The sequence below is a fragment of the Pimephales promelas genome, chromosome 10 (genome assembly GCF_988280905.1).
Source record: "Pimephales promelas chromosome 10, fPimPro1.hap1.1, whole genome shotgun sequence".
In the NCBI taxonomy this organism is placed as follows: Eukaryota; Metazoa; Chordata; class Actinopteri; order Cypriniformes; family Leuciscidae; genus Pimephales; species Pimephales promelas.
The window spans coordinates 29601602-29624919 of record NC_142778.1 but is presented as its reverse complement, the minus strand read 5'-3'; the positions used below and the strand labels follow the sequence as shown (position 1 = coordinate 29624919).

The 23318-nt window shown below is 37.6% G+C and overlaps 2 protein-coding genes across 5 annotated transcripts in view; both read right to left on the bottom strand.

Annotated features, from left to right (window-relative positions):
- Positions 1-3625: 3625 nt before the first annotated feature.
- c10h15orf61 (chromosome 10 C15orf61 homolog) lies at positions 3626-4825 on the bottom strand. Its single transcript, XM_039684062.2, has 2 exons — positions 3965-4825; positions 3626-3879 (listed from the first exon to the last, which is right to left on the bottom strand). The coding sequence occupies exons 1-2, from the start codon at positions 4305-4307 to the stop codon at positions 3752-3754; spliced, it is 471 nt and encodes a 156-aa protein (XP_039539996.2). The 5' UTR covers positions 4308-4825; the 3' UTR covers positions 3626-3751.
- Positions 4826-5748: 923 nt separating this feature from the next.
- The window catches only part of iqch (IQ motif containing H), a 34887-nt gene continuing 17317 nt past the window's right edge, over positions 5749-23318 (bottom strand). For all 4 annotated transcript variants that reach the window (XM_089116430.1, XM_089116431.1, XM_039684063.2 and 1 more), the window contains 12 exons: positions 22914-22980; positions 22417-22500; positions 22166-22344; positions 20855-21127; positions 20362-20556; positions 16064-16184; positions 15208-15494; positions 10490-10660; positions 8216-8341; positions 8066-8127; positions 7547-7655; positions 5749-6205 (listed from right to left, as the gene is read on the bottom strand). In XM_089116430.1, the coding sequence (XP_088972556.1) occupies positions 6083-6205; positions 7547-7655; positions 8066-8127; positions 8216-8341; positions 10490-10660; positions 15208-15494; positions 16064-16184; positions 20362-20556; positions 20855-21127; positions 22166-22344; positions 22417-22500; positions 22914-22980 (1797 nt within the window). In that variant the 3' untranslated portion in view covers positions 5749-6082. The remainder of the gene's footprint in view (positions 6206-7546; positions 7656-8065; positions 8128-8215; positions 8342-10489; positions 10661-15207; positions 15495-16063; positions 16185-20361; positions 20557-20854; positions 21128-22165; positions 22345-22416; positions 22501-22913; positions 22981-23318) is intronic.

Sequence of the window (23318 nt, the reverse complement as noted above, 5' to 3'; positions counted from 1 at the left end):
ACCAAAACATTTCCCCAAAAGGACAAGGATTTTGGATATTGCAATATGTGTGGGAACACACACACACACACACACACACACACACACACACACAAATAGTTTTAAAATATATATATATATTTTTTAATTTTCCCCCTGTTTTACTTTAAATGCATTATGTTTTCTAATACTGTTACAACTCTCTTTGTGCTTCACATTAATGTACATAGTTTTGAGATAAGTTCAATGTTTTAAGATGACTTTAACTGCAGACAAATGTGGGGAAAACTATTTTTAAGTTTAACACAAATAGCACAAATTGTTTTTGTTATAGCAAAAATTGTTACCATTTACACTGAAAAACAAATTGGAGTAGGATTTATTTGAAAAAAGCTAGGCAACTTTTTTCACTCAGAAAATGCTAGTAAACTTACAAAGATTTGCCAAGTAAAAACCTAAACATATTTATCAGTAGCTTTAATTAGAAATCTTTTTACTTGGAATATGGAATTAAGTAAACTTAAAATAAGTAATTTTAACTTGGCTAGTAAAAGGTTTGATTAATATTGATTTAGTTGAAATTTCCTTTGCCTTTGCATTACATTTCACTAAAAACAATAATATTGAATGTTATTAGTCATTTATAGTATGTGCTTTACTTAGATCATCCAAGTAATTTATATTACATCATGTCAGATGTTAAGCATCATGTGACCTCAATACTTAGACAATACACAATGGCGGTAACATTTGATGGGTCGTTTTTGTGTTTAAATGTGTCATTTTGAGCAAAAATTGTACTCGAAATGTCACAAAATGGCACGTTACTAATACTGACAACAAAAATCAACGATAAAAACAGTGTAAATACAGCTGGAAAACAGTGAAAAATGAACCTCATTAATTATTCAAGGTCCAGTGCATGATGGGAACACCAGTCTCAGAAAAGTTGAGTCATTTTTACTTAATTTTATTGAGTTGATATTTACACTTTCATTTCTACTCGCTAGAATTAAGTACTGATATGGAATTTACTTCATCTGAACTAACTTTTTCATGTAAATTACATCACCAAAAAATCATTTTTTACAGTGTAGTTTCCTCTATTATATATAGTAGACTTAATACAAAGGCATTTGTGCATTGAACATGTGCAACTAATAATGAGTTTAAATAATGCAAAAAGAGCTAAATATAAATACACAGATAAATATGATTATTTTTATCTACAAGAGATTCACAAGATGGTTTCATTCGGGGGGAAATGACATTACCCTAGTGATCCCTATTCTATATAAGAAAATCATTTTCCTCGCTAAAATGAATTTAATCAGAATTCAGGACTGCAGCCAAATGCTGTAATATCACGAGACACAAATGCAATTAATACATTGGCAGATTTTTGACATTCTTGAAGATGTCCTCATGAATGTGATTCAGTGAGCTATAATTGCTTACCTTGGTTTGTCACCATCATTTAATGACTTATGACAACAGAAGTTCAATTCCAAACCTATTTGTCTCAACACCTCTGCTGACACGAAGATCACGGCGTACCTGAAACACACAACACAAACTGTGATGCGGCTGACATTCCCCTGCTGACGGAGAACCCTGTAGTTGGTCTGGGAGCTCAATGATAACCTTCACAGAATTAGCTGCAGGGGTTATTCATACAATAATTGTTTCTGCCAAACACATACATCTCCATGTCATCCAAAAATTAATGTGATTTTTCTTGCTAAATAATAGATTATGCACCACGTATAGCTCCATATCCCGCTTTCACATTTTCATTAGTTACCTAAGATGTAAATAGTGTTTGTATTTAAAGATTTCAACTTGGGTCTCCTTTATTTGCATGTAATTGAACTTGTTAATACAAGTGCTTAATCCTTTGTTGATTAGTACCTTATATTCAAGAGAGGGTAATTTAGACCTCCAATTACAAACACGAGTCTTGATTGCAAGGCCCTTAAAACAAGGCACTGATCTCTTAACATGGCGCCGTTAAATTTTCCGTTACTTTACAGTAACCAATTTGCTGCTCCGTTATCCTAGACCGTTGACCGAGGTGAGGTGTAAGCGATAAGCACCCGCTCAGACTAATGTCGTCTCCTGTGGCTTGGCACCACACTCGTGGAACGGACCAAAAACAGGAACACCACGGACACCGCGACATCGGCTCGGGTTTCTCGGGGCTCGCGTCAGCCTGTCAAAGCCACAAAGGCCCGTCACCACGCCGTGACAATCTACTCCTCCTCCAGGTCTGCTACAGTATCAGCGACGGGGTAAAGGTCAAAGAGTCAATGAGGAATTAAGACATGCTTGCCTGAGCATTCCCCATGCAGCGGTTCAACACTCGAAGATGAAAAGGAAGAGCCAGCCGTTCAGGCTAATAGTGCTGATCAGATTTCGCTGGGTGTCTAAATGATTTCCATTAAGGCCAATTAGCCCCCTCACTGATGATGTAATATAGGGGCTGCCTGCCTGTATATACACTGGGAATGAGTGGGCAGGTATGCAACACAGTCAAAGACTCACATTTAAATTGGGTGAAATTCTTAATAAGGGCTATTGGCAATTCAATACAGCCCTGATGGTTTGAAACTGCCATTATTCTTACAAGATTTAGTCATCAGACAATGGCTCAATCTAATCAAAATCACACGGAATTAAGATTTGCAAGACAAGAGCCGAGAGGTCTATTGATTTGCATGTAATACATGATATTATCACATTGCTGCTGCTACTAAGAGAGAAGGCGGCAGGGCCAGAAAATCGAGGCCTCTGATTAATGCGCCCGGCAAGAAAGCTTTGAGAAGTCTAGAGGATCAATATGGTAGTTTGTCAAAGCCGATCTCAGAGGTAACGTGACGAAAGATCCTGCAGAAGAGAGCTGGAGTCAGCAAAGCACATTATCAGAAATCAAAGCATCCGAGAATGACAGGGGGAGGGGGTTAGGGTGGGCTCTGCGCGAAGGCCACACTTCCTCTATTGTAATTAAAAACCATTTTATCAGACCTGTCCTCCTAACAATCCCTCTTGCTTCCTATTGACAATATGCCAGGCAGGGCGTGGGCTCTAATTTGACTTTAAATAAATGAGCTGAAGGTATTTAAAATTCTGCATTAGCTTTAGGGAGGAAAACAAGTGGGAAAATGAGGAGTTGCGTAGCTTGTAAACTTTAAAGAATACATTGAGATGCATCATAATAATGCCTAATAATCTGCATCCCATGTTAATTTTAAAATAAGCTTAACTACTTGCAACAAATGGATGAGAAACACAATAACCAATTTAGTAAATAATAATAAAAGACATGTAATTAAGTATTTTACTTTGGAAAGAACAGATATTTGTGTATAATCTGGTCAAGCTTTTAATCAGTGCTTCTAAATTTTGCCCTTCAATTTAAAAATCTCTTTTACTATTTATGCAACTGGTTATTTAAATAGCTTCAATTATTACTAAAATTTTGGGGAAATATCTTGCTTGTTATTTTAGGCAATATTATTAATAAAAATACTATTGTTAAATAATGTTAAATGAGAAATACGTTTTTTATGCTTTTATTCATTTTTAGTTATCAATCTGATATTTACAACTCAATAAAAATTGTAATACTGAAAAGAAAACTCAGAAGTTGAAAATTAATCATTTTATTTTTAGTGTGCAAAAGTGCATTCCAGGGCATTTGCATACATTTTCTGAAATACTGTATGACAAATATTGGCCTGTGAAACTCAAGTCATTTTCAAATACTAGAATATTAGAACTGAGCACCGTCCACCTCCTTGTACGCAAAGTAAACGGTGACAGGTCCTGCAGATGTCTGAACCGTCTCTGTCACACCAACTACCATCCATGAACCCAAGCCATATGCCAAGCATGGGATACCTTGAAGAAAGAGAGGGAAAACATAAATGCCTTTAGTTTTGTTGTTGTTGAAATATCAGAAAAACGTGTAGCCCATAAAACTTACCAAGATTAACGACTTTCAATGCAGCAAAAAAACTATTTTCAAACTCCAGGTTCTGAGGAGGTGCTTTGGTGCAGTGGTATTTGATGAAAGGGAAAGCACCAGTTCTAAGGATGTGGTAGTTCGCTCCCTGCACCTGCCAGTTGAAGTTGGACAGACCGAACTGGTCATTGATGACGTCACGGTAGCGCACGCAGAACGAGGTCCATGGCGGGAGCGCGCGCTGTGTGAGGTGACATGTTAATACTTCAGAGGCGGCAGGACGAAGCGCTTTATTCCCAAAGGTGCTGGGGAACAACACCACTTTTAGAAACCAGCTGTGTATTCTCCGCAGAATTTCTGTCATTTCTGAGTAGTAAACCCTCAAGTGTAATATTCCAAGAGCTTCTGTTGGTGCGTCACGTCATTATTTCCTCATGAAAAACAAATTAAGCAACGTGATAGTTTACAAAGCCACGAGAAATAAACAGCATCAAACCCTAACCAACAGAAACTTTGTGACTTTTAGTCAGTAACGTTACAAAAGTATCGCCTAAACATTCTGTGATTGAATCCTAGTCCAGTTTCGGTTGTCAGTAAAGGCTAACGTTACACAACTTACCGGAGCGGCTTGAAAACTTTACTGACAATCATTTACATTGTTACCTGGACGAAAGTACGATTAATATGTTAGTTTTTTCGCAGAAATTGTGATTCGTTCAATACAACCTTCAGTGGTACGATACATATCTTCTCCGGGAAGAAACACGAAGCGATTTTTTGTTCCTATTTGCTCTAGCATAGATACTGCAGTATGGATCTTTATTCTCATGCGAATTAAACATAACATACAATGTGAGCCATTCCACCGAAAGGGTGACATTTCTGTCCACAGGACATTATATGTATAAAATTGCATGAAAATTAACTCTAAAATACATTTTATTATTAAGCAAAATCAATGTCATGCACATTAAGCTAACTACAAATTTAAAACGTATAATTAAAAACATTAATAAAAACGACACAGAACACTAAAAAATAGCATTTTCTGCATGTCCCAGCTCTCTATCTCTAAACTTTACCATGAAATATTATGATTAAAATCCTTCAGAAATCTGATTTTTCTTTCATTGTAGTGTGACTTCTTTAAAATAAAAAAAGAAAAAAAAATTTGCTCTAATATTTTAGATAAAATACACATTTTAGTCATGTCATGAAATTTGAATTCATTCTAAAAAAAATAAGCTTAAGGCTTCGGTTGTCTTTAAAATAGTCTTTTATTTGTCTTTGGTTGTCTTTTTTTTAAAATAAAAATACACCTTGCTTTAATAGTGATTTTATGGGCACAAATATAATTTTTTTGAACATATAACCAACAATGTCTTTAAAATAAACACTTTCTTGTGTGGAAAACAAAGGAATTAATTCACAAGCTTCTAAACTTGCTTTTTAAATGACACATGATTTTCGGTAACAGGATTGAGAAAACATGCGTCCATATTCTGCTTAAACCTTGTAAAAAAATAAGTAAAGTTGCCTGAGATTGACCAATACACATTTTGAATAGTTAAATATGTGTAGTATTAGATTCAATGTTGATAAAGTTAAAGTTAATTTTTAAAGTTTATATAAATAAAGTTTATTTTTGAAGAGTTACAACAAGCAAATGTCACCCATACGGTGGAATGGCACATCTAGTATAGCGTTAGTTATACAATATATTCAAACAGTAGATGTACAATATAGATGTACATTTATAATGTATAGTAGGCTACCTATTTAAAAAAAGGATCAAAAACTGCTTATTTTTGAGTGATTATAAATTTAAAGAAGATTTATTGCATAGTTATGTTTTGTGTTCCTGGAACATAATTCAGGGCGGAACGAATTAATCAACTATCCCAAGTTGTCGTCTCAACTTACTGTATATGATAAGCTAGAAAAATGCCACATCATATTCCCATTGTTAATCTTTACAAACAACACAAAAAATTGCACAACATTTTAGATCACTTTAAAAATGTAACCTAAAAAGGTCATGTATTATAGCTATAACTAAGTTCTATAGAAATGTTTGTTGACAGAAATGTATAACTGAATGTGCAAATGCTATTGATATGGCATTTCAACTATGTTGATTTATTTGGGCTTGATCTGTGATAACTGTTCGCTTCCGACTGCAGGAATCTCCTTTTCTTCTTGAGATGTGGTTTGGTTTTGCATGGTCATGCCCAGGATCTCCTCGATGTCATGGATAAGGTCCTTATAAAAGCAAACAATCACAGACATTCAGTATATGGCTGACTATACTGTAGATCCTAACCTCTAACCACTGAACAGTGAATGAGAATTCCTCTATCAAATTAAATAATAGTGTGTTAAATGCAGTAATTTAGCAAGTGTCAGAGAATCTCCAATTCACTCACAAAGTCCGTGTTCTACATTTGTATGACTTCAGCTGCAAATAGCGGTCAGAGATAAAGCCTTGACTTTAATAGATGAATAACTTGTGTATTGTATAAGATGTTAATATGAAAGGCAATTATGCTTTTTCAAAAAGTACAATTTTCTCATCTATGATTGACCAAAAGCTCAGTTACTTTAAGTTTACTTCTCTTTACTACAAAATGTTTCAGTGAATCTTTGGTAAAATGACAGTTTAATAATAAACTTTAGTTATAATATGGACAATATATATATATATATATATATATATATATATATATATATATATATATTATTTCTTTATTTATTTTTTTGAAAAACATGCTTAGACAAAATGTGACATATTTTTGTGCAAACTCTTAACCGGTTTTTCACTATATGAGCCTGTATACTCATCATTTGCCAAATGAAATATGCTGTCATAACCCAGTTTGACTTGAATAATACACCCAAACAACTTTGAATAGAGTGAAGCATGAAGTTTATTAGTATTACTAGCATTACTTTAAAGTTTTGCAGAGCCTTTTGGAGCAAATAGTGGAGTAGTGGACTCCTCTACTGATGCTTACTGCAGTGTTGTGTATATGTTTTTGTTAAAGGGTTAGTTCACCCAAAAATGAAAATTCTGTCAGTATTTACTCACCCTCATGTTGTTCCAACCCTCTATGTGTTTATTTGTTCTGCTGAACACAAAGGAAGATATTTGGAAGAATGTTTTAATCAAACAGATCTCATTCCCCATTGACTACCATAGTACAGGTATGTGTTTTTTCCTACTATGGTAGTCAATGGGGAATGAGATCTGTTTGATTAAAACATTCTTCCAAATATCTTCCTTTGTGTACAGCAGAACAAATAAACACATAGAGGGTTGGAACAACATGAGGGTGAGTAAATACTGACAGAATTTTCATTTTTGGGTGAACTAAGCCTTTAACTATTTGTTTGTCAGGTCATTGTCTTTGTAAAGTCTCTAAAATCATAATTTTTAATATGGTGAAACTTTCAAAAATCCTTGTGATTTCTGTCCTAGTTTGTAGATACATGACTTGAAAGTGAAACATCTATAGTGTTTTTTGATGACTAAAGTGAAGCAGAGAATATCCCATTAGCATAAGGACTTTTAAGCGCGGGGTCCAAAAAAATACATCCGCATACCTTAAAATTGTTTGCTCCTTGCATATTTGGCGCTGATATTTCCTGATGAATGACTGACAGGTTGCGAGCAAAGGTCAGCAGCGCTCCCTGGAGATTCTCCGAGATTGTTCTGTTAACGACACACAGAAACAAACGAGCTTACTAATGATCCCCCAGAACCATCATCAGAGAAAAACAAAAAAACAATCACCTTGTTTGGCTGTGGGGCTGTAAGGAGCTTAATGAGAACTCTCAGCCTTAAAGAGTGTGCTATTCTTTAGGGAGAAATGAAGAAGGAGAGCAGGGCTTCGATGTGATCCGTATAGGATTTATGTGATGAATGCTTTTAATTCGACTTGGCAGTATTTCGCACTCTGACACATTTCAGGTTGAGGTATTCACTACATAATGTTTAATCTGCTCTTGGGAGTGTGCTCAAGGTCTAGATACATCTCTAATGGTAATGGGGACAGAAGAAGGGAAAACAAAACTGGAGAAAGACAAGGGTAATGCATCTGCCTGCTTCATGTGGGAACTCACAGCATGCCAAGACTCCTTCTATCTCTGCTGTCATGGAGGGCGAACACAGTGCCTTGCCTTGCCTGAAACATTAACAGAAGTACATAAAAACACTTGCTCTGCAATCAAAGAACTCCAGTTGAATTAATGCGACGCGAGCAGAGGTTTTACCTTGACATCATAGCCAATGCCCTGCGCTTTGCACATCAGAAAAAACGTGCTGTAATATACCAAAGAAAGATTGGTGTGGAGAAGTCGGGTGCACATCACTGCAAAGCGACTGGTCACGGAGGTTTGCTGAGAAGAACACACACACAGAATTAGACAAGAAATTGCATGTGATTCTGTGGCTAAAAAATTGACCAGTGCATCTAAATGATAAATTGTCCTCTCGGGGATGGCAATAACCGCCACACTAGAAACAAATAGAAGAGTTTGGAAAGCCCACATGGAGAATGGGGCTTTAGTTTCACAGTCAAAGAGGGCACTGGGGAGACCGAGTCCGCTGTTATTAGGTTATACCGCTGCAGAAAACAGAAAACTTTCCTATAAAACCCAACGATGCTCACAGACACGGCAGATAAAAGATGTGTCTAAAAGAACGCCACAGGAGCGGATTAGTTAAGAGTGGCAGGACTCGCAGGACTCGTAGCGGGCATGAGGCATATTCTCAGAGACAGATATGAAGCGGAGGGTAAAGCCCTTGCACGGTGTGCGGGGCATGAGTAATTCCCTTCTGTGGAACTCTGTTTTCAGCTGTCAGGCACACTATCCTCAAACAACAATAAAAAGCTTTTCCTGCAGGGTTTTAATTGTGTTTGTAATATTCCAGGTCTAAATGATGGCCAGAACCGGAGCCATTAAGACGGGCACGCAAACTAAATGAATGTTTGATAAAATAATACAAGTCGCAGATTAACAAGCGTAAACTCGGGTTTGCCGCTAATAAAGGAACTCTATTGTTTAGGGGCTGGCATCAGGTTGATGAGGTGCTCAGGCATGCATACACATGCATAATGAATATGGTATGCATTATTTATGGGCTGATTATTTAGACTCATCTATCAAAATGATAATGAATTCAGCTTCTTCTAAACACCAATCAGGTCGGAAGCGTAATTACAGCGTTAAGTTGTATTTAACCAAAATAAAACAACAAAGCTTAGCTGGATCAATCTTTATGGATGCAGTGATTTATCGGGATAATATCCAGCGGAGGACTCTTATTGCTCTTTGGTCCAGTCTCAAGGAACACATTCTGGATAATGGCATTCTTGTGCTTTAAAGAACTAAAAGCATTCCAAAGTGTTTAGCATTAACCTTTAAAGTGATAGTTCACTGAAAAAAAATATGATAATTCTGTCATGTTTACTCACCCCCATGGCCCATATCACTTTCTTTATACTGTGAAAATACAATGATTGTTATTTATAGCAGGATGTGCAAGCTGCCCTTTTCGTAATGAAAGTGAATGGTGACCACGGCTGTCGAGACAAAACTTTCAGTGAATGATGACTTCAATTCCTGTCTTTTTCTCACACTATCATACGGCTGAAGAAGATTTGGAATAAAACAAACAAGTTGCATACACTGCTTTTATGATGTTTCCGTCCACTTTTATTGTATGGATGAGAACGGCATCATTAAACCTTGTGCTTCAACAGAAGAAAGTCATATATACCACCATTAAAAAAAAAAAAGGATTATGGTGAGAAATTGTAAGACTGGAAGAACTGGAAGAGAGGGCTACTCTCTGAGAAAACAAGGGAAATTAACATTTGAACTCTCTTGCTATACCATCCCCTTTTGAATGGTAGAGTAGGTTTAGAACAACATAACGGTGAGTAAATAACAGATTTGTTCATTTTTGAATGATCTCTATGAGGTTATTACTACCATTCCAAAATAAAGTCTTGAATATCTGACAAATGTTTTTAGGGCTGGGCAACGATTAATCGCGATTAATCGCATCCAAAATAAAAAATTGTGTTTACATAATATATGTGTGATATATACATGCATATGTGTGTATTTCTATATACAAAATAATTGCATATGTGTGTATTTATATATACAAAATAATTATGTAAACACAAACTTTTATTTTGGATGCAATTAATCATTGCCCAGCCCTAGTTTTTATTTCAAATCCAGTATATAGACCATTTTGCAAGATGTAAACAACACTGGTCCAGAAACACTTCCTGTTTCAGTTTCTAACCGTTTTCTTTATTTCACATGTAAAGAAAAAATCTTAAAGATGTTTGTTTAACTTTTTGATTCAGTTTTATATGTTCTGTTGGTTGTATTTTATCCCAGCTTTTATGTACTATTAAAAAAATGAAACAGGAAGTGCTTCTGGACCAGTTTTGTTTACATCTTACAAAATGGTCTATAACAATCACATCTTCTTAATGCCAGTAGAGAGAGTGGATACTTTCTTACAGCTCTGATCTTTACTCCAGCATGGCGTACGGAAGACTTCGCATCTGTGACTGTCGGAGAAACCTCTAGTTTACTGGTGTGGCAGTCCAGTGTCCCCCTCGTCATCATGAGCATCAGCTGGGTCATGGCCAGCTGGTTACTGTAGCCCAGGTCAAGATCAATAGCCCATACCTAAATGCAGTACAAACCAGCATACACAGACAAGTCAGGAGATCCAACACATAAATCAACGAAACTAGCTTATTTTCAAACAGCAAGTAGACAATGATAAAAATTTCACAACAGACAGATGAATAGCTGTATTTGCAGGGGGGGGAAACAGAGCTCAGATTCAACAGACGTGTGTGTATGAGAGAGAGAGAGAGAGAGAGAGAGAGATACTGTGTCTAAAGCCCAACTGGAGACTCTTCACATCTGTATGGTTAATGGCATCATTATAAGGATATTAAGGGGTCAGGCCCAGTCGTGGCCTTATGCTTAAACAGGGCTAATTTTCCCTGATAATAATCTAATAGCTATGCCCTCTCTTTCAAAAAGTGGCAAATAAATCACCACCGAAGGAGTTGTTAATAACTAAGTGGCAGTTGGCTGACTCTCCTGTCGTCCCTATTTGTCAACCTAAACGCTGCTGCCAGCAAATGCAAATGGTGGCCCGGCTGCTGAAATCACTTTCTGATCGCAGTATTGTGCTCAAAGTTCACATGCAGAAATATACAGTGCACTTAATCGTCATCTTACACCGGCTTTAATTCAAATCCAAGCACATATTAATTTCAATAACTACTAAAAAGAAAGAAAATAAAAGGATTATTCATTTAATGTCGGTTGATTTTGAAAACAGCTACAGCATATAAGAAGAAATGTAATGATGTCATCACAGTTAATTTTTTGCTTGCGAAAGTAGTTCATTCAAAATGTGACAATTGTAAGGCTGTTTAAAAACTAAGCACAAATCCCTGTCCGAAATAAGCCCTTAAAGGAGTAGTTCACTTTTGAAAAAAAAAAATTTGCTGATAATTTACTCACCCCCGTGTCATCCAAGATATCTATGTCATTCTTTCTTCAATTATTAATTAATTTTTAATAAGAAATTAAGGTTTTTGATGAAAACATTCCAGGATTTTTCTCCATATAATAGACTTCAGTGGGAACCAAACGGTTCAAGGTCCAAAAGACACTTTCAGTGCAAACTGCAAACTGTTCAAAGGGCTTTAAACGATTCCAAACGATGAATAAGGGGGGTCTTATCAAGCGAAACGACAGTTTAAGTTTTATAAGCTAAAATGTCCGCCTTGCTCTGTTCTGTGATGCGCGTTCATGACTCTCCTGTTCGAACTCGTTTACCAAAATTAACGAATCTTTTTTCATGTCATTTGGTTCATTCAACAAACAAAATGAACGAATTGACTCGGGAAAAGATTTGTTTATTTTGATGACCCTTATTCATCGTCTTGGATCATTTAAAGCCCTTTGAACAGTTTGCACTGAAACTGTCTTTTGGACCGTGAACCGTTTGGTTACCAATAAAGTTTATTATACTGAGAAAAATCCGGGAATGTTTTCATCAAAAACCTTAATTTTTTTCGTCTAAAGAAAGAAAGACATGGACATCTCGGATGACATGGGGGTGAGTAAATTATCAGCAAAAGTTTTTTTGTTTTTTTTTAAATCAAGTAAAGCAATGACCTTTGGAAACTGGACTCCCGACTCAGTATAGAGTATAGAGCTATATTCATCCAGTAGTCATACTTAATACCTGTGCGCTTGTGGGATAGGTGGGACCATTTAGCCAGTCTGTAGAATCAGCCAAGCCTGCTTCATTGTCAACCTCAACAAAGGCGCTTGATATATACGCCCAGATTGTACCTGTCTTCTATAGCCCTTTCACTTTCATTAAAAACTGCAATCTTGCAGCTGAGCCTCCCTCCGCACACAATGTGAGGCAAGCCTGCAAGGGCAAACACATGCGACCCATCTCTCCCCCACACATACAAAAAATACAGACTGCTTTTAGCAACAGGTTTAAATGTAAATTGATGTTTAAATAGAGACAGGTTAGCACTAGTCTGGCAGATCGGTCTGCCTCTGTGCCAGGAGAGATCGGACAGTGATGTTTGGATTTATCCGCCTGAATTCCTTTTGTCAGTTTTAATTGTGTGTGCAGTTTATTCTCAGTAAGACACGCTGAATAAAATTCATCCCATGCCTCTGTGAATTCACAATATAGAGAATCCTGGTGCTATTCAATCAGAAGAATGTAGGAATTACTTTCATTTGCAGGACTAAATGGCATTCTATCGGGAGTGTATATGAGATTCAAGAGTGAGATTTTCTGTGGAAAAGTATATTCCACCTCCGTGAGTAATTCATCTAAAAAATCTGCTGTTCTCTGCCTTCCAAAGTCAATCATCTATTTTAAAATCACAGCATGCCAACTGAGTCGATGATTAAAACAGCGGTATATGACATTCATTTGAAAATATATCTGTTCTATAGCATTTCATAATAGACCAACCCTTTCAGAGTGATAAATAGTATGTGCATAAAGAAGCTGTAAAAATCAACCACTGACTCAAAGGGGGCTCCAGGCTTTCACTGTGTTAAGTAAATGTCATAAGCTATTTTTCTGAGCTCTAACATTTCAAGCACATACAGGAGTGATTAGAACGCTAGGATTTGGCTAACACCAAAACCTGTCTCCATACAGGCCCTTCGACATTAGGAACAACTGAGAATAGGTTTCCTTTTTGAAATGGTGATCGATATATAGTGAATTCAATGTGAGTGTGTTCTGCCACCCTCTAGTGGCAGTGGAAATTGGATCGCTAAAAGAACAATGTGACAAGACACATTTCCATCTTAGGCCTGCCAGCAAGAATCATTGATAAAAAATCACAGTACTCTAATTAATTATGCATCATGTTGCCTGGTTATATAATCACTCCTTTCCTCACTAATCATTTGCACTATGTATAACATTTCCACAGGGGATATTAACATCCCGTGACTTAATAAACAGACCTAGATTTGGACATACACAAGTTTTGAAAAATGACTAACTCAATATCTAACACAGTAAGGTCAGTGAGGTCAAATCCATTTCATTTTTACCACATTAGACTTGAATTTATTTTAATGTATCCCCTCCCTTTCCACCCACAGAGATTTTTCAGTTGTCATATCATTTGGCAGAGATGCAAAGCAAACCATGCATGGTCCGAAACGCAAGGAATGCTAGTTAGTTAGCCTCCTACTGTTAGGGGTGTCTCAGCACTGTAAAAAAAAAATTTTTTTTATTTAGGTAACCTTAAAAATGAGCTTTATGAAGTCTAAATGAACTGTTTACAGTTAGCTTATGAAGGTATAAAAAGCTCTTTATATAACTACACATTAATTTTTAAAAGTACATTAGTCTGTAAAATCAACTCAATGTAGTGTCCTACTGTATTTTTAAATACTTTGAAAAAGAAGGGCCAAAATGTTTTTTTTTTCTATTTATTGTGCTAGAGAAAACACCACATTGTTCGATCTGTCTTCGACAGTGACCAAGAACTCCAATGTCTGAGGAAAAGACACTCCAGCCTGACGATCTCCTGTCTGACTCCAGTACATAGCTGGGGTGTTGTAAGGTCAGGGGGCAAGGCCTTAAAAGGCGAATTAGTTTATTGACACAATAAGACCTGACAGTTTATTAGATAGCCTTTTGGCACATTAGCCACCCTTCATTGTCTCATCTGTACAGCTCCTAAGGGGAACCTAGGAGTGATCTTATAACATCTCAATAAGAGCCCCGGGCCTTTAGATTGAACCCTCACACTATCTATATTCTATAAGGTGAGAACGGTGTTACGGGCTCTGACAGAACAGAACCACATGTCAGATCCCATATCATTTTCAACAGCTTCTTAACATGGCAGGTTCTGTTTTCATAGAGCTGTAAAACACAGCACTGACATTTAAGGGTCAATTTGTTTCTGAGCGAGCTTGTTTGATGAAAGATAGATAGAGCTGAGTGCTTTCATTGTTCCTGTATCTCAAATGGCAGAACATGGCGCTAGCAATACCAAGGTTGTGGGTTTGATTCCAGAAAAGTCTACTAATAAAAACATATACCAATTTTCTTTGGATAAATGTGTCTGATTAAAGTGGATATGTTACATAATGTGTAATAGTTTCAAAAGCATTATCTAGTCTACTTTACTATGAATGGAAATGTCATACATTTAATACATTTAACCTTAATCTTATCTATATTCATATTGTACATTAATGTGACTACTTTTATAAAGCTTCATATCTGCAAAGTATAAAAAAATACAATACATATAAAATATACACTACCATTCAATTAAAAAAGTATCTTATGTTCACCAAGGCTGCATTTATTTTATCTGAAATACAGTAAAAATTGTGAAATATGATTACAAATTAAAATACCTGTTTTCGGTTTTAATCAAGTTTAAAACGTAATTTATTCCTGTGATCTGAATATTCAGAAGCCTTTACTTCAGTCTTCAGTGTCTCACGATCCTTCAGAAATCATTCTAATATGGTAATTTAGAGCTCAAGAAACATTTATTATTATAATCAATCTTTAAAACAGCATTTATTTGAAATAAAACATAAAAAATGTAAAAAAAATAAAATAAAAAAGGGCAGTGCAAATATAAAGTGGTTCATATTGAGAAGTGTTTTAAAGACTGTGTTGGTTCTCTAACCTGCTGTTCCAGGTTGCTGGGATCCAGAAAGGTGACTAGATCTATGGAGAGGTGTCCCATGATGAAGCGCTGCTGACAGGCCTGTCCTATACTATTGCAGATAGTGTGCAGGACATCAGGGCAGATGGAGGACTGGGGTACAGTGCAGCCCACCACTTCCAACCCACTGGGCCCACGCAGTTGATCTCCACAGGACAGCATGTGCACATCGCCACCCGGCTCCACCAGAAGATCCACCGTCAGACATGTCACACTGTCCGAAGGAGGGAAGGCTTCTATCACTCCACCTGAGGAAGGAGATGGACACACTCTCAAAAATAAAGGTTCTTCATGGAACCACAGATCTCAATAAAGAACCTTTAACATCTGTGGAAACTTTCCATGGCACAAAAGGTTCTTTACAGTGGAAAAAAAAAGCTTCTTTAGATTATTAAAATGTTGTTCACACTAAAGGCGCTTCCCAATTTGCACTATTCTATGCCATTTTGTAGTATAAATAGTATGAGTAATATGTTCACACTGAAAATTCCAAAAAGAAGATGTAATTACCCAGCAAACACAGAACGTTCCCGATTGGTCCCATGAGGTTATTTTTTTGGGAACCAAACAAGAACGTTACAGGAACGTTCCATGTAGGTTATTTTTAGGTTCCATTTTTATAACATAAGGATGTTCCGGGAATGTTCCCTTAACCTTAAGTGAAAGTTCTAGGAACGTTCTGGGAATCAAAAACTAACGTTCCCAGAACCTAAATTTGTTTGCTTTGTAACCAAAAAAAGGTGTTGGAATGTAAGAGTGTACAACGAAAAAGAGAAAGTGTCTGATCTGATAAGTTTGAGGTACTTTGCAAACTTACCTTCCCTGAGGAAGTGTTCTAAGAAACAGGTCCATGAAGGATAGCAGGATGTGTTGGCCGGCCGGGCATATGACGCCAGCAGATGAGGAACTTCCTCTAAGAACTTGATCATGACCGGCTCCTGCACCAAAAAATAAAAGATAAAAGCAAAGTCGGTCATACTGAAAACCCTCCAAGCTCCAAAGAGCGACCTAAATAAAACTAATATCACAATTTACGTCGTTAAGCAATTTCTGAACAATTGTCTGGGTGTCTGGGTCTGATGTAAAAAAAACAAAAACATATAGCACTACATAGTGTCGATACCCAGATGAAGCAGTAACTACTGAAGTGTGTCTTTATTTGACTTGCCTTACAAAAGCACAGAAGGTGGTTGTGTATGGGGGTGGGGGACTTTGATTGACAGCTCATTGCCACGGTACCACAGTAGTCTAATAGCTTTAACTGAAGGCAATAGTAACTGCACCTGTCCCCAATAAGAACTGACACATGCTGGCAGATAAATACCTATGCAAGCCAATCGATCAAGAGATCAATCAGGGGCTGTTTCTGATCAATACAGCCCTTGTTTCTGTAACTAGAAAACACCATAATGGCTTTGACACTTAATTATGTTGTTAATTGCAATGTTTGACTTTCCAGGAGTGCTTTCTAAAACCTGTTGGTTAGTAAGATAAAGAATATCACCTTAAGGACCTCTCAAAACTGAGCACTTAAAGACAGCCACCACAAGCACGTTAAGTACATCATGTATGTGCTTGCTTACAACTGCAATGAAATAGAAAACAGCTTTTACTTAAGCACAACATGAAAGGATAAAGAATCATTTTGGTGGGAAACTATTTAATGAAATGTCTTTTTCATTCTTAAAGCACGTGTAATAAGTCAATAGGTCCTGGTTTACAACCTTGAGAAGTGCAGGTTATGCTATAGAAGATGGTGAGGATGAATTATTTTCAATCTCCATTGAATCTATAACCTTTTCAAGTACATTTATAATATTCGAACATATGTGACCACTGACATCACTGAAGAAGTTTCAAGATGTGGAGATACGATGCTGTTGATATTCAAGTCATGAAACAGCCATCATCATATTCAAGTACCAGAAGAGCCAGGGTCAATCGCTGCGCAGTGATTTCACCCCCGACACAAGCCATAAAGCACACAATGGTGCGGCAAAAAGTGTAAGGAAACGGCCTTCGTTCCCCGCGAAAGAGCAGGCGCGCTCTGAGAATTTGCCAATGCACTTCACACAAACAGCGGGGAGGGAAGGAAAGCGAGAGGGAATAATTTTTGCCATTCTTTATTTGGACTTAAACTGCGAACTGTACTGTGAGAGAGGATTCGGGCCTTGCTTGGCTTCCACATAAAGATGAGCTATTTGAAACTATATAAATAAAATAAATGTATGTCTCCTTTGTGCTTTGATTGCTGTTTGATCTCTACATTAGAAAGAGCGACATTGCAGTTGCAAGAATATTCAACAGCATACCTCATAAGAGGGATATGGGGCTTTTTCAAAGCTTTCCTTAAAGGGATATTTCACTTGAAAATGAGCACTCTGCCATAATCTAGTACATTTTCTTGTCATTACAAACCTGTCTTTGTTCTGTGGAACAAAAAAACAGTCTCACTGTTTTTTGTCCACACAATGTCATCCAATTGGGTCCAATGTTGTTTTGGACCCCATTGACTTTCATTATATGGAAAAAAAAACAAGTGAAACACTGTTTTTTTTTCTTTTTTTCGTAAGCCATCTGATATGAATTTCATATACAAATAAAATACAAATATAAAGTGATGATATCAGGTAAATGGACATTTTGAATGGGTTCGAAAATAAAGCCTGGTTATTACACGGACATATTTGCGGATTACTTCCCAAACGCAACATTAACCAAAGGGGAATACAGAAAGTGTTGTTACATTCAATATCTAATAAAATAAACATAGTACAACGCGTAATCCCACATGCATTGAATAAAATAAGTAGGAGACAATCTGTCTATCTGTTGATGCTATTAGTATAATGCTCCCTCGTGTCTAATGACCCATGTACTGGCAGAACGTGCATGTTTGTAATGTGTAAAGTGTTGCGTGTACGGGTCCACCCAGCCGTTGAATGGAGTGAGATCCGCATGTCTTTAACCCATCTTCTCTGAATAGCTGATAGGCTCGCCCCGGGCTGAATCTGAAACACCCCTCTGGGTGTGGGCCTCCTAAACAAACTGCAAAGAATCACACAGTCTTTCTTCACACTGCCTCTAGGTCTGTTTTCACACTTATCTCTGTGGCTGTTCCTCTATAGGGCCACATGGGTTCTTGTATTCTTCCCCTTGCATTAGAAGAGGCTCCTTACACAATCAATAATTAAACAATGTGCACACAGTAAATAGGGTAAATAGAGGGGGAGCTCACCATAGACCCGAGCTCGAGGGGGGAAATTAAAGCATGCATTATACTAAAAACAGCTCCCTAGAGAAGCAAAATAACATTTCAACTCCTATGACTCCTATAAATAAAGCCGAACGCAAAACTTACGTGAAGCCACTGAGCACTGATAATTGCGTTCTGATAATTACAAAATCATTATAATATTTTTCTCAGAGGATAGTGGCCCTTCAAATGGACGTTTGAAAAAACTTAATTGCAAATATGCAGCAGACATCATCCATACAAATGTTTTGTACTTAAAGAACAAAAGGCAATATTTACCCTTTATTGCCTACTGCAATTAAAACATTACTCTGATAAATCTGCTCTACAATCTTTCCGCATTTGTTGCTGAATTTATTAGCTTGAGTAATAAAGTGCAACGAGCATGACAAAAAGATAAATATAACGAATGACATGCAAATACGCAACCGTAAACAGAACAGTGAGCATTTAGCAAAATTCAGTTATGAGGGGTGCCTCAGAATGGCAAAATTGCCTCTAAAAGAGTGAATACAGATTGTAGAAAATGAATGACACGCTGAAATAACCTCTGTGCTCTCCATTCAGTTAGCAGAGCTTGCCATTGATTAAAAAGGTTGAAGAGGTAGAATAAAGACCAGTACTAGCTTCCATATGGCCCAGAAGCCCTAAGGGTGCAGGCCAGCTCATCAGGCCCCAGCTCCCTTTCCTCTCACTGGGACCCCAGCTGGTGAAGAGCCCCCATTTAAAGCTCCTTCACCGCCATCACCATAATGGAGCTTGGCTGGGCCTCAACCGCTTACCTCTGTAATTAACAGCGCCAATGCCACTACAATTACAGCCCCAGATTCCTCTCTCGGCCTCAGTGTAAATTAGGGACTGAGCTAATAGCTTGGAGGTTGGACACGTGGCCTCCTATTGCCCCCCCGGGATAGAAGGTTACAATAAAAGGCTGGAATAAAAAAAAAAAAGAAGCTAGGTCTGATTTTGCACACAGCATCGTATGATGATAACCCTGTAATTATCACGGTGTAATGGCAAAACATTGTATTTAAATCAAGGGCCAAATTGTAAGCATATGATCCAGGAGAGGGTTATGAACACGATTACAGGCGGATAAAACTGATGTGTTTTTAAAAAACACAACAGACTTTTGAATACATCACATTTGAATTAGAATACATAAATATGCTAAAATTCTCAAGACTCATTATTAATTTCCCATGTATTTGAGTCATAAGCACTCTCATGGCATCAAAGTTTGGCCTTGGTCAATAATGACAGGCTTGCCATTGAGACAAGGGTGCATTTTGTACAGAATATAAATATAAAAACCAGGCAAAGGGGAAATTCTAATGAACAACGCTTGTGACTGAAGTGTAGCTGCATTTGCAAAATAAAAGAAATGGCACATTTCATTTTGCATTTAAAAAAACAAGCCACTTGATAGTTCTAAATTGCTACTGTTGCACAACAGGCACGTACTCATGCAGACTGTGCATTTGAATGGCCTGCGTTTAGGACAAATCAGAACAAATGTTACCAACAGATTTATTTTATTCATTTTTAAAGGCAAAATCTACCATGCCTTACCATGCTGTGATTTAGTATTATCACTATTGTATTAAGGTTTTATGAAACATAATGCTAACATATTATGGCATTTTAGAACTGAAATAGTTCAAGGAACTTATATTAAATTTAAATTAAATGTAACAAAAGATCAAATATGATGTGTATAAATTTTCCTGATAACCATAATTTAAATAATGAATAATAATACAATACAAATATTAAAATGTATCCTTTCTCAACAACAACAACAAAATAATCCAATATAACTGAACGTTTTTTAAAGTAAAAAAAAAAAGCAGTCCTACCCTCACTTGAGGAAGTGACGTTCTCCACAGTTTAGGCCCGTGCCGGATAAACTCCTGCTGTGCCCATGGGCGGCATTTTAGGTAGCTGACGTCACAATAAGCCGTCCCCCGCCCACCCACTTCGCTATCTATCTTGAAGAGCCATCGCTGGACTTCCATGTGTTCTGTCATCAACTGGGCCAGACCTTCATAAAGCTTGGAGAGAGACATTTGAATTGGCTTTATGCACAGCTGCACTACTTCCTGAACTTCGGCCAGCTCCTTGTTTCCTGTCTGTCATTATTGGAAAAACTGAATAATCCAGGTGTGTCTGACCTCAGTAGTTACAACAACAATAATCAGACACACCTGGATTAATCAGTTTGTCCAATAATAGCAGACAGGAAACAAGGAGCTGGCTGAAGTTCAGGAAGTAGTGCAGCTGTGCATAAAGCAGAATACTCTTAATATTATATCATTGATGGACAGACAGATGGACGGATGGTTCACTGACCTGCTCCAGGGTGTATATATCCCACTTTCCCGGTGGCACATCGACTCCTGCGCTACTGAAGATCCTTCTTCCTCCAGATTTAGTGCCGTATAACTGGGCCACCGCAGGCTCAGTGCCCAGAAGAGGAACTTCGAGCTCATCTGCCACAGCCAGGTCATCAATGTGGGTGACACCGCCAATCATGTAGGCCTGCTTCCCCTGGATCAAATTCTTGATGCGCTTTAGCGTCCGTGGGCTGTACTTCAGGAGCGAAGCTAGACACATGTTTCTGGTCTGAAAGAGAAATATAATGCACTGTTGTATAATGCAGCTGCGGAATTAATGCTTTACAAAGACAATAAGCTCTAATAAAGAGAATACATTATGAAAATGCATTTTTATTATGTACATTTCCCCCATGAAGGTGAAATCTCAGAGATCTTTGTGTACATAAATAACTGTCCTTTCCACTATGGCTCTAAGGTCTTACCCCTCCCTTTGTCTATGGCTGTAATTTATGAACACGCGCAAACACATTGGGCCCATTACGTGCAGCCGGAGGGGTCATGACCTCTCCTGTACTCCAACACGTTAAATTGATAAAGGAGAGTCAGGGGAGGGCCGTAAACCTCTGCAGCCTCTTGACTTTACTATGTGCTTAGTGATGGGCTCTGTGGGGAAAGCACTAATTACTCCACATCTGTATGTTTGATCCAAGCAGAATTGTCCCGTCTGTCATTGGCATGCCACGCTGGCAGCAACGACTAACAGAGATTTATCCTGATGACACGTCTGGCAGAGTTTACACACAGAGATGAATCGACTGGGGAGAGGCGTCGCGTGCCACTCGAGCGCTATGCGGCAATAAATAAATAACGTGTTGTGTTGCACGTGCAGTCATCTATCTATCTATCTCTATCTATTCTTTAAATAAATGTATATATACATTTAGTTTTGTTCAATATCAAATGTTTATAAATGTAGGAAAATACTAATATTAATCCAGAGATCATTGCATTCATAAGAGATCTGCTACACAGGGTGCCTCTGTCACCCTCTACAGGTGAGAAATAACACAACAAATTCTTCTATAAAAATGGTTTACAAATTTATGTTAAACACCATATTTCAGAAACCACTTTGAGGGGAGACAAAGGTCTGTGTATAAACATATTTTGACCAAAACCTGATCAAATCTACAATGAGATGTCCTCATTTGTAAATCTGGTATAAAAATAAAGTAATAAAAGTTTTTTTTTTGTAAAAATGCAGAAAGTTTTATGACATGGGTATGTTTAGGGGTAGGGTTAGTGTGTGTGTAGACCACCATACTGAAAAATATTCCAATGCTTCTGGCATGAGGATGGTGAAGCGTTTGGCACAGTTGGACTCAGGCGCAGAAGCATCACCCAGCTCAATGGCTGTCTCCAGGCCCAGCAGGTGAGTGTAGTACTGGAGAACATCCTCTCCCAGGCACACCGGAGACACGTAGATGACCTCCACATTCTCATCTGCAAACAGTACTGTGTTCATTTTCATGTGTCTTTTGCCAATCCAATTTCATTTGTTGTTAAAATCCTTACCTCTGATGTCACATAGTCGCCCCATTTGGGTATTCTGAAGTACATCAAATCCCCTGTGACTGAGTCGCTGATGCTGGGAATATCCTGTCAAACAAATTGAAATGAGATTTTATCAACAAGTTAATGACTCTATTCTAAGTCAAGACACTCCAAATCCTCAAAAAGACTGCTAGAAATGATTCTCTATAATGAAATGATTAAATGTATGCAAACTAACAGAGCGAGGTAATAAAAACAATAGGGTTCAACTTCTTAATTATCCGAGCTCACACGGGCCTCTCCTCAGCCACCCCCAGTGCAAAAATCACACTCCATCTGCTGGTGATTACAATTCACACTCATCATCATCTCAATAGCCAGTGCAGGTCTCGATGATTTTGACAAATAAAACTGTGTTTATTTTTTGCATTTTCTGCAGGTACATCTAAATACATCACAATTTTCTCTTAAAAATATTATGTGATCAGGAGCCCTCATAACAGATGCAAAGGAATTACCCAATGATGGGACGTGGATAATAGTCCTTTTGGCGGAGGTGATGTGTTTCCAGTTGGCTGCAAGACTCTGTGAATCACAGCAGAGAATAAAAGAGAATAAAAGCAATCAGTGACCGTCAGCACCCACCAGCACGTGGATTTATCATGTGGTCGGCCCACCGATGGCAGCAAAGTGAGGAAATTATGCTTGTCTTTCTCCCTGGGTCTCATGGAGACAAACCAAGCATAAATCACATTAATTAAATCAGCTAAGTGCATACTTAGAAACATCTTCCCTCTATTAATTCAATTAGCAGGCTACATGAAGCTTTCTGCCAGGGGAAGATTAAGGCTTAATTAAAAGGATGTGAGTGTTTAAAGGGTGGAAACATACACAAGCTTGTGTCTCCTCTCACAGTGAGTGAC

Excerpts from the sequence above, each read along its gene's own strand:
- c10h15orf61 (XM_039684062.2), bottom strand. The coding sequence starts at position 4,307 with ATGACAGAAATTCTGCGGAGAATACACAGCTGGTTTCTAAAAGTGGTG. Across the intron at positions 3,880-3,964 it reads ATTGAAAGTCGTTAATCTTG|GTATCCCATGCTTGGCATAT; the intron begins GTAAGTTTTATG and ends TCTTTCTTCAAG.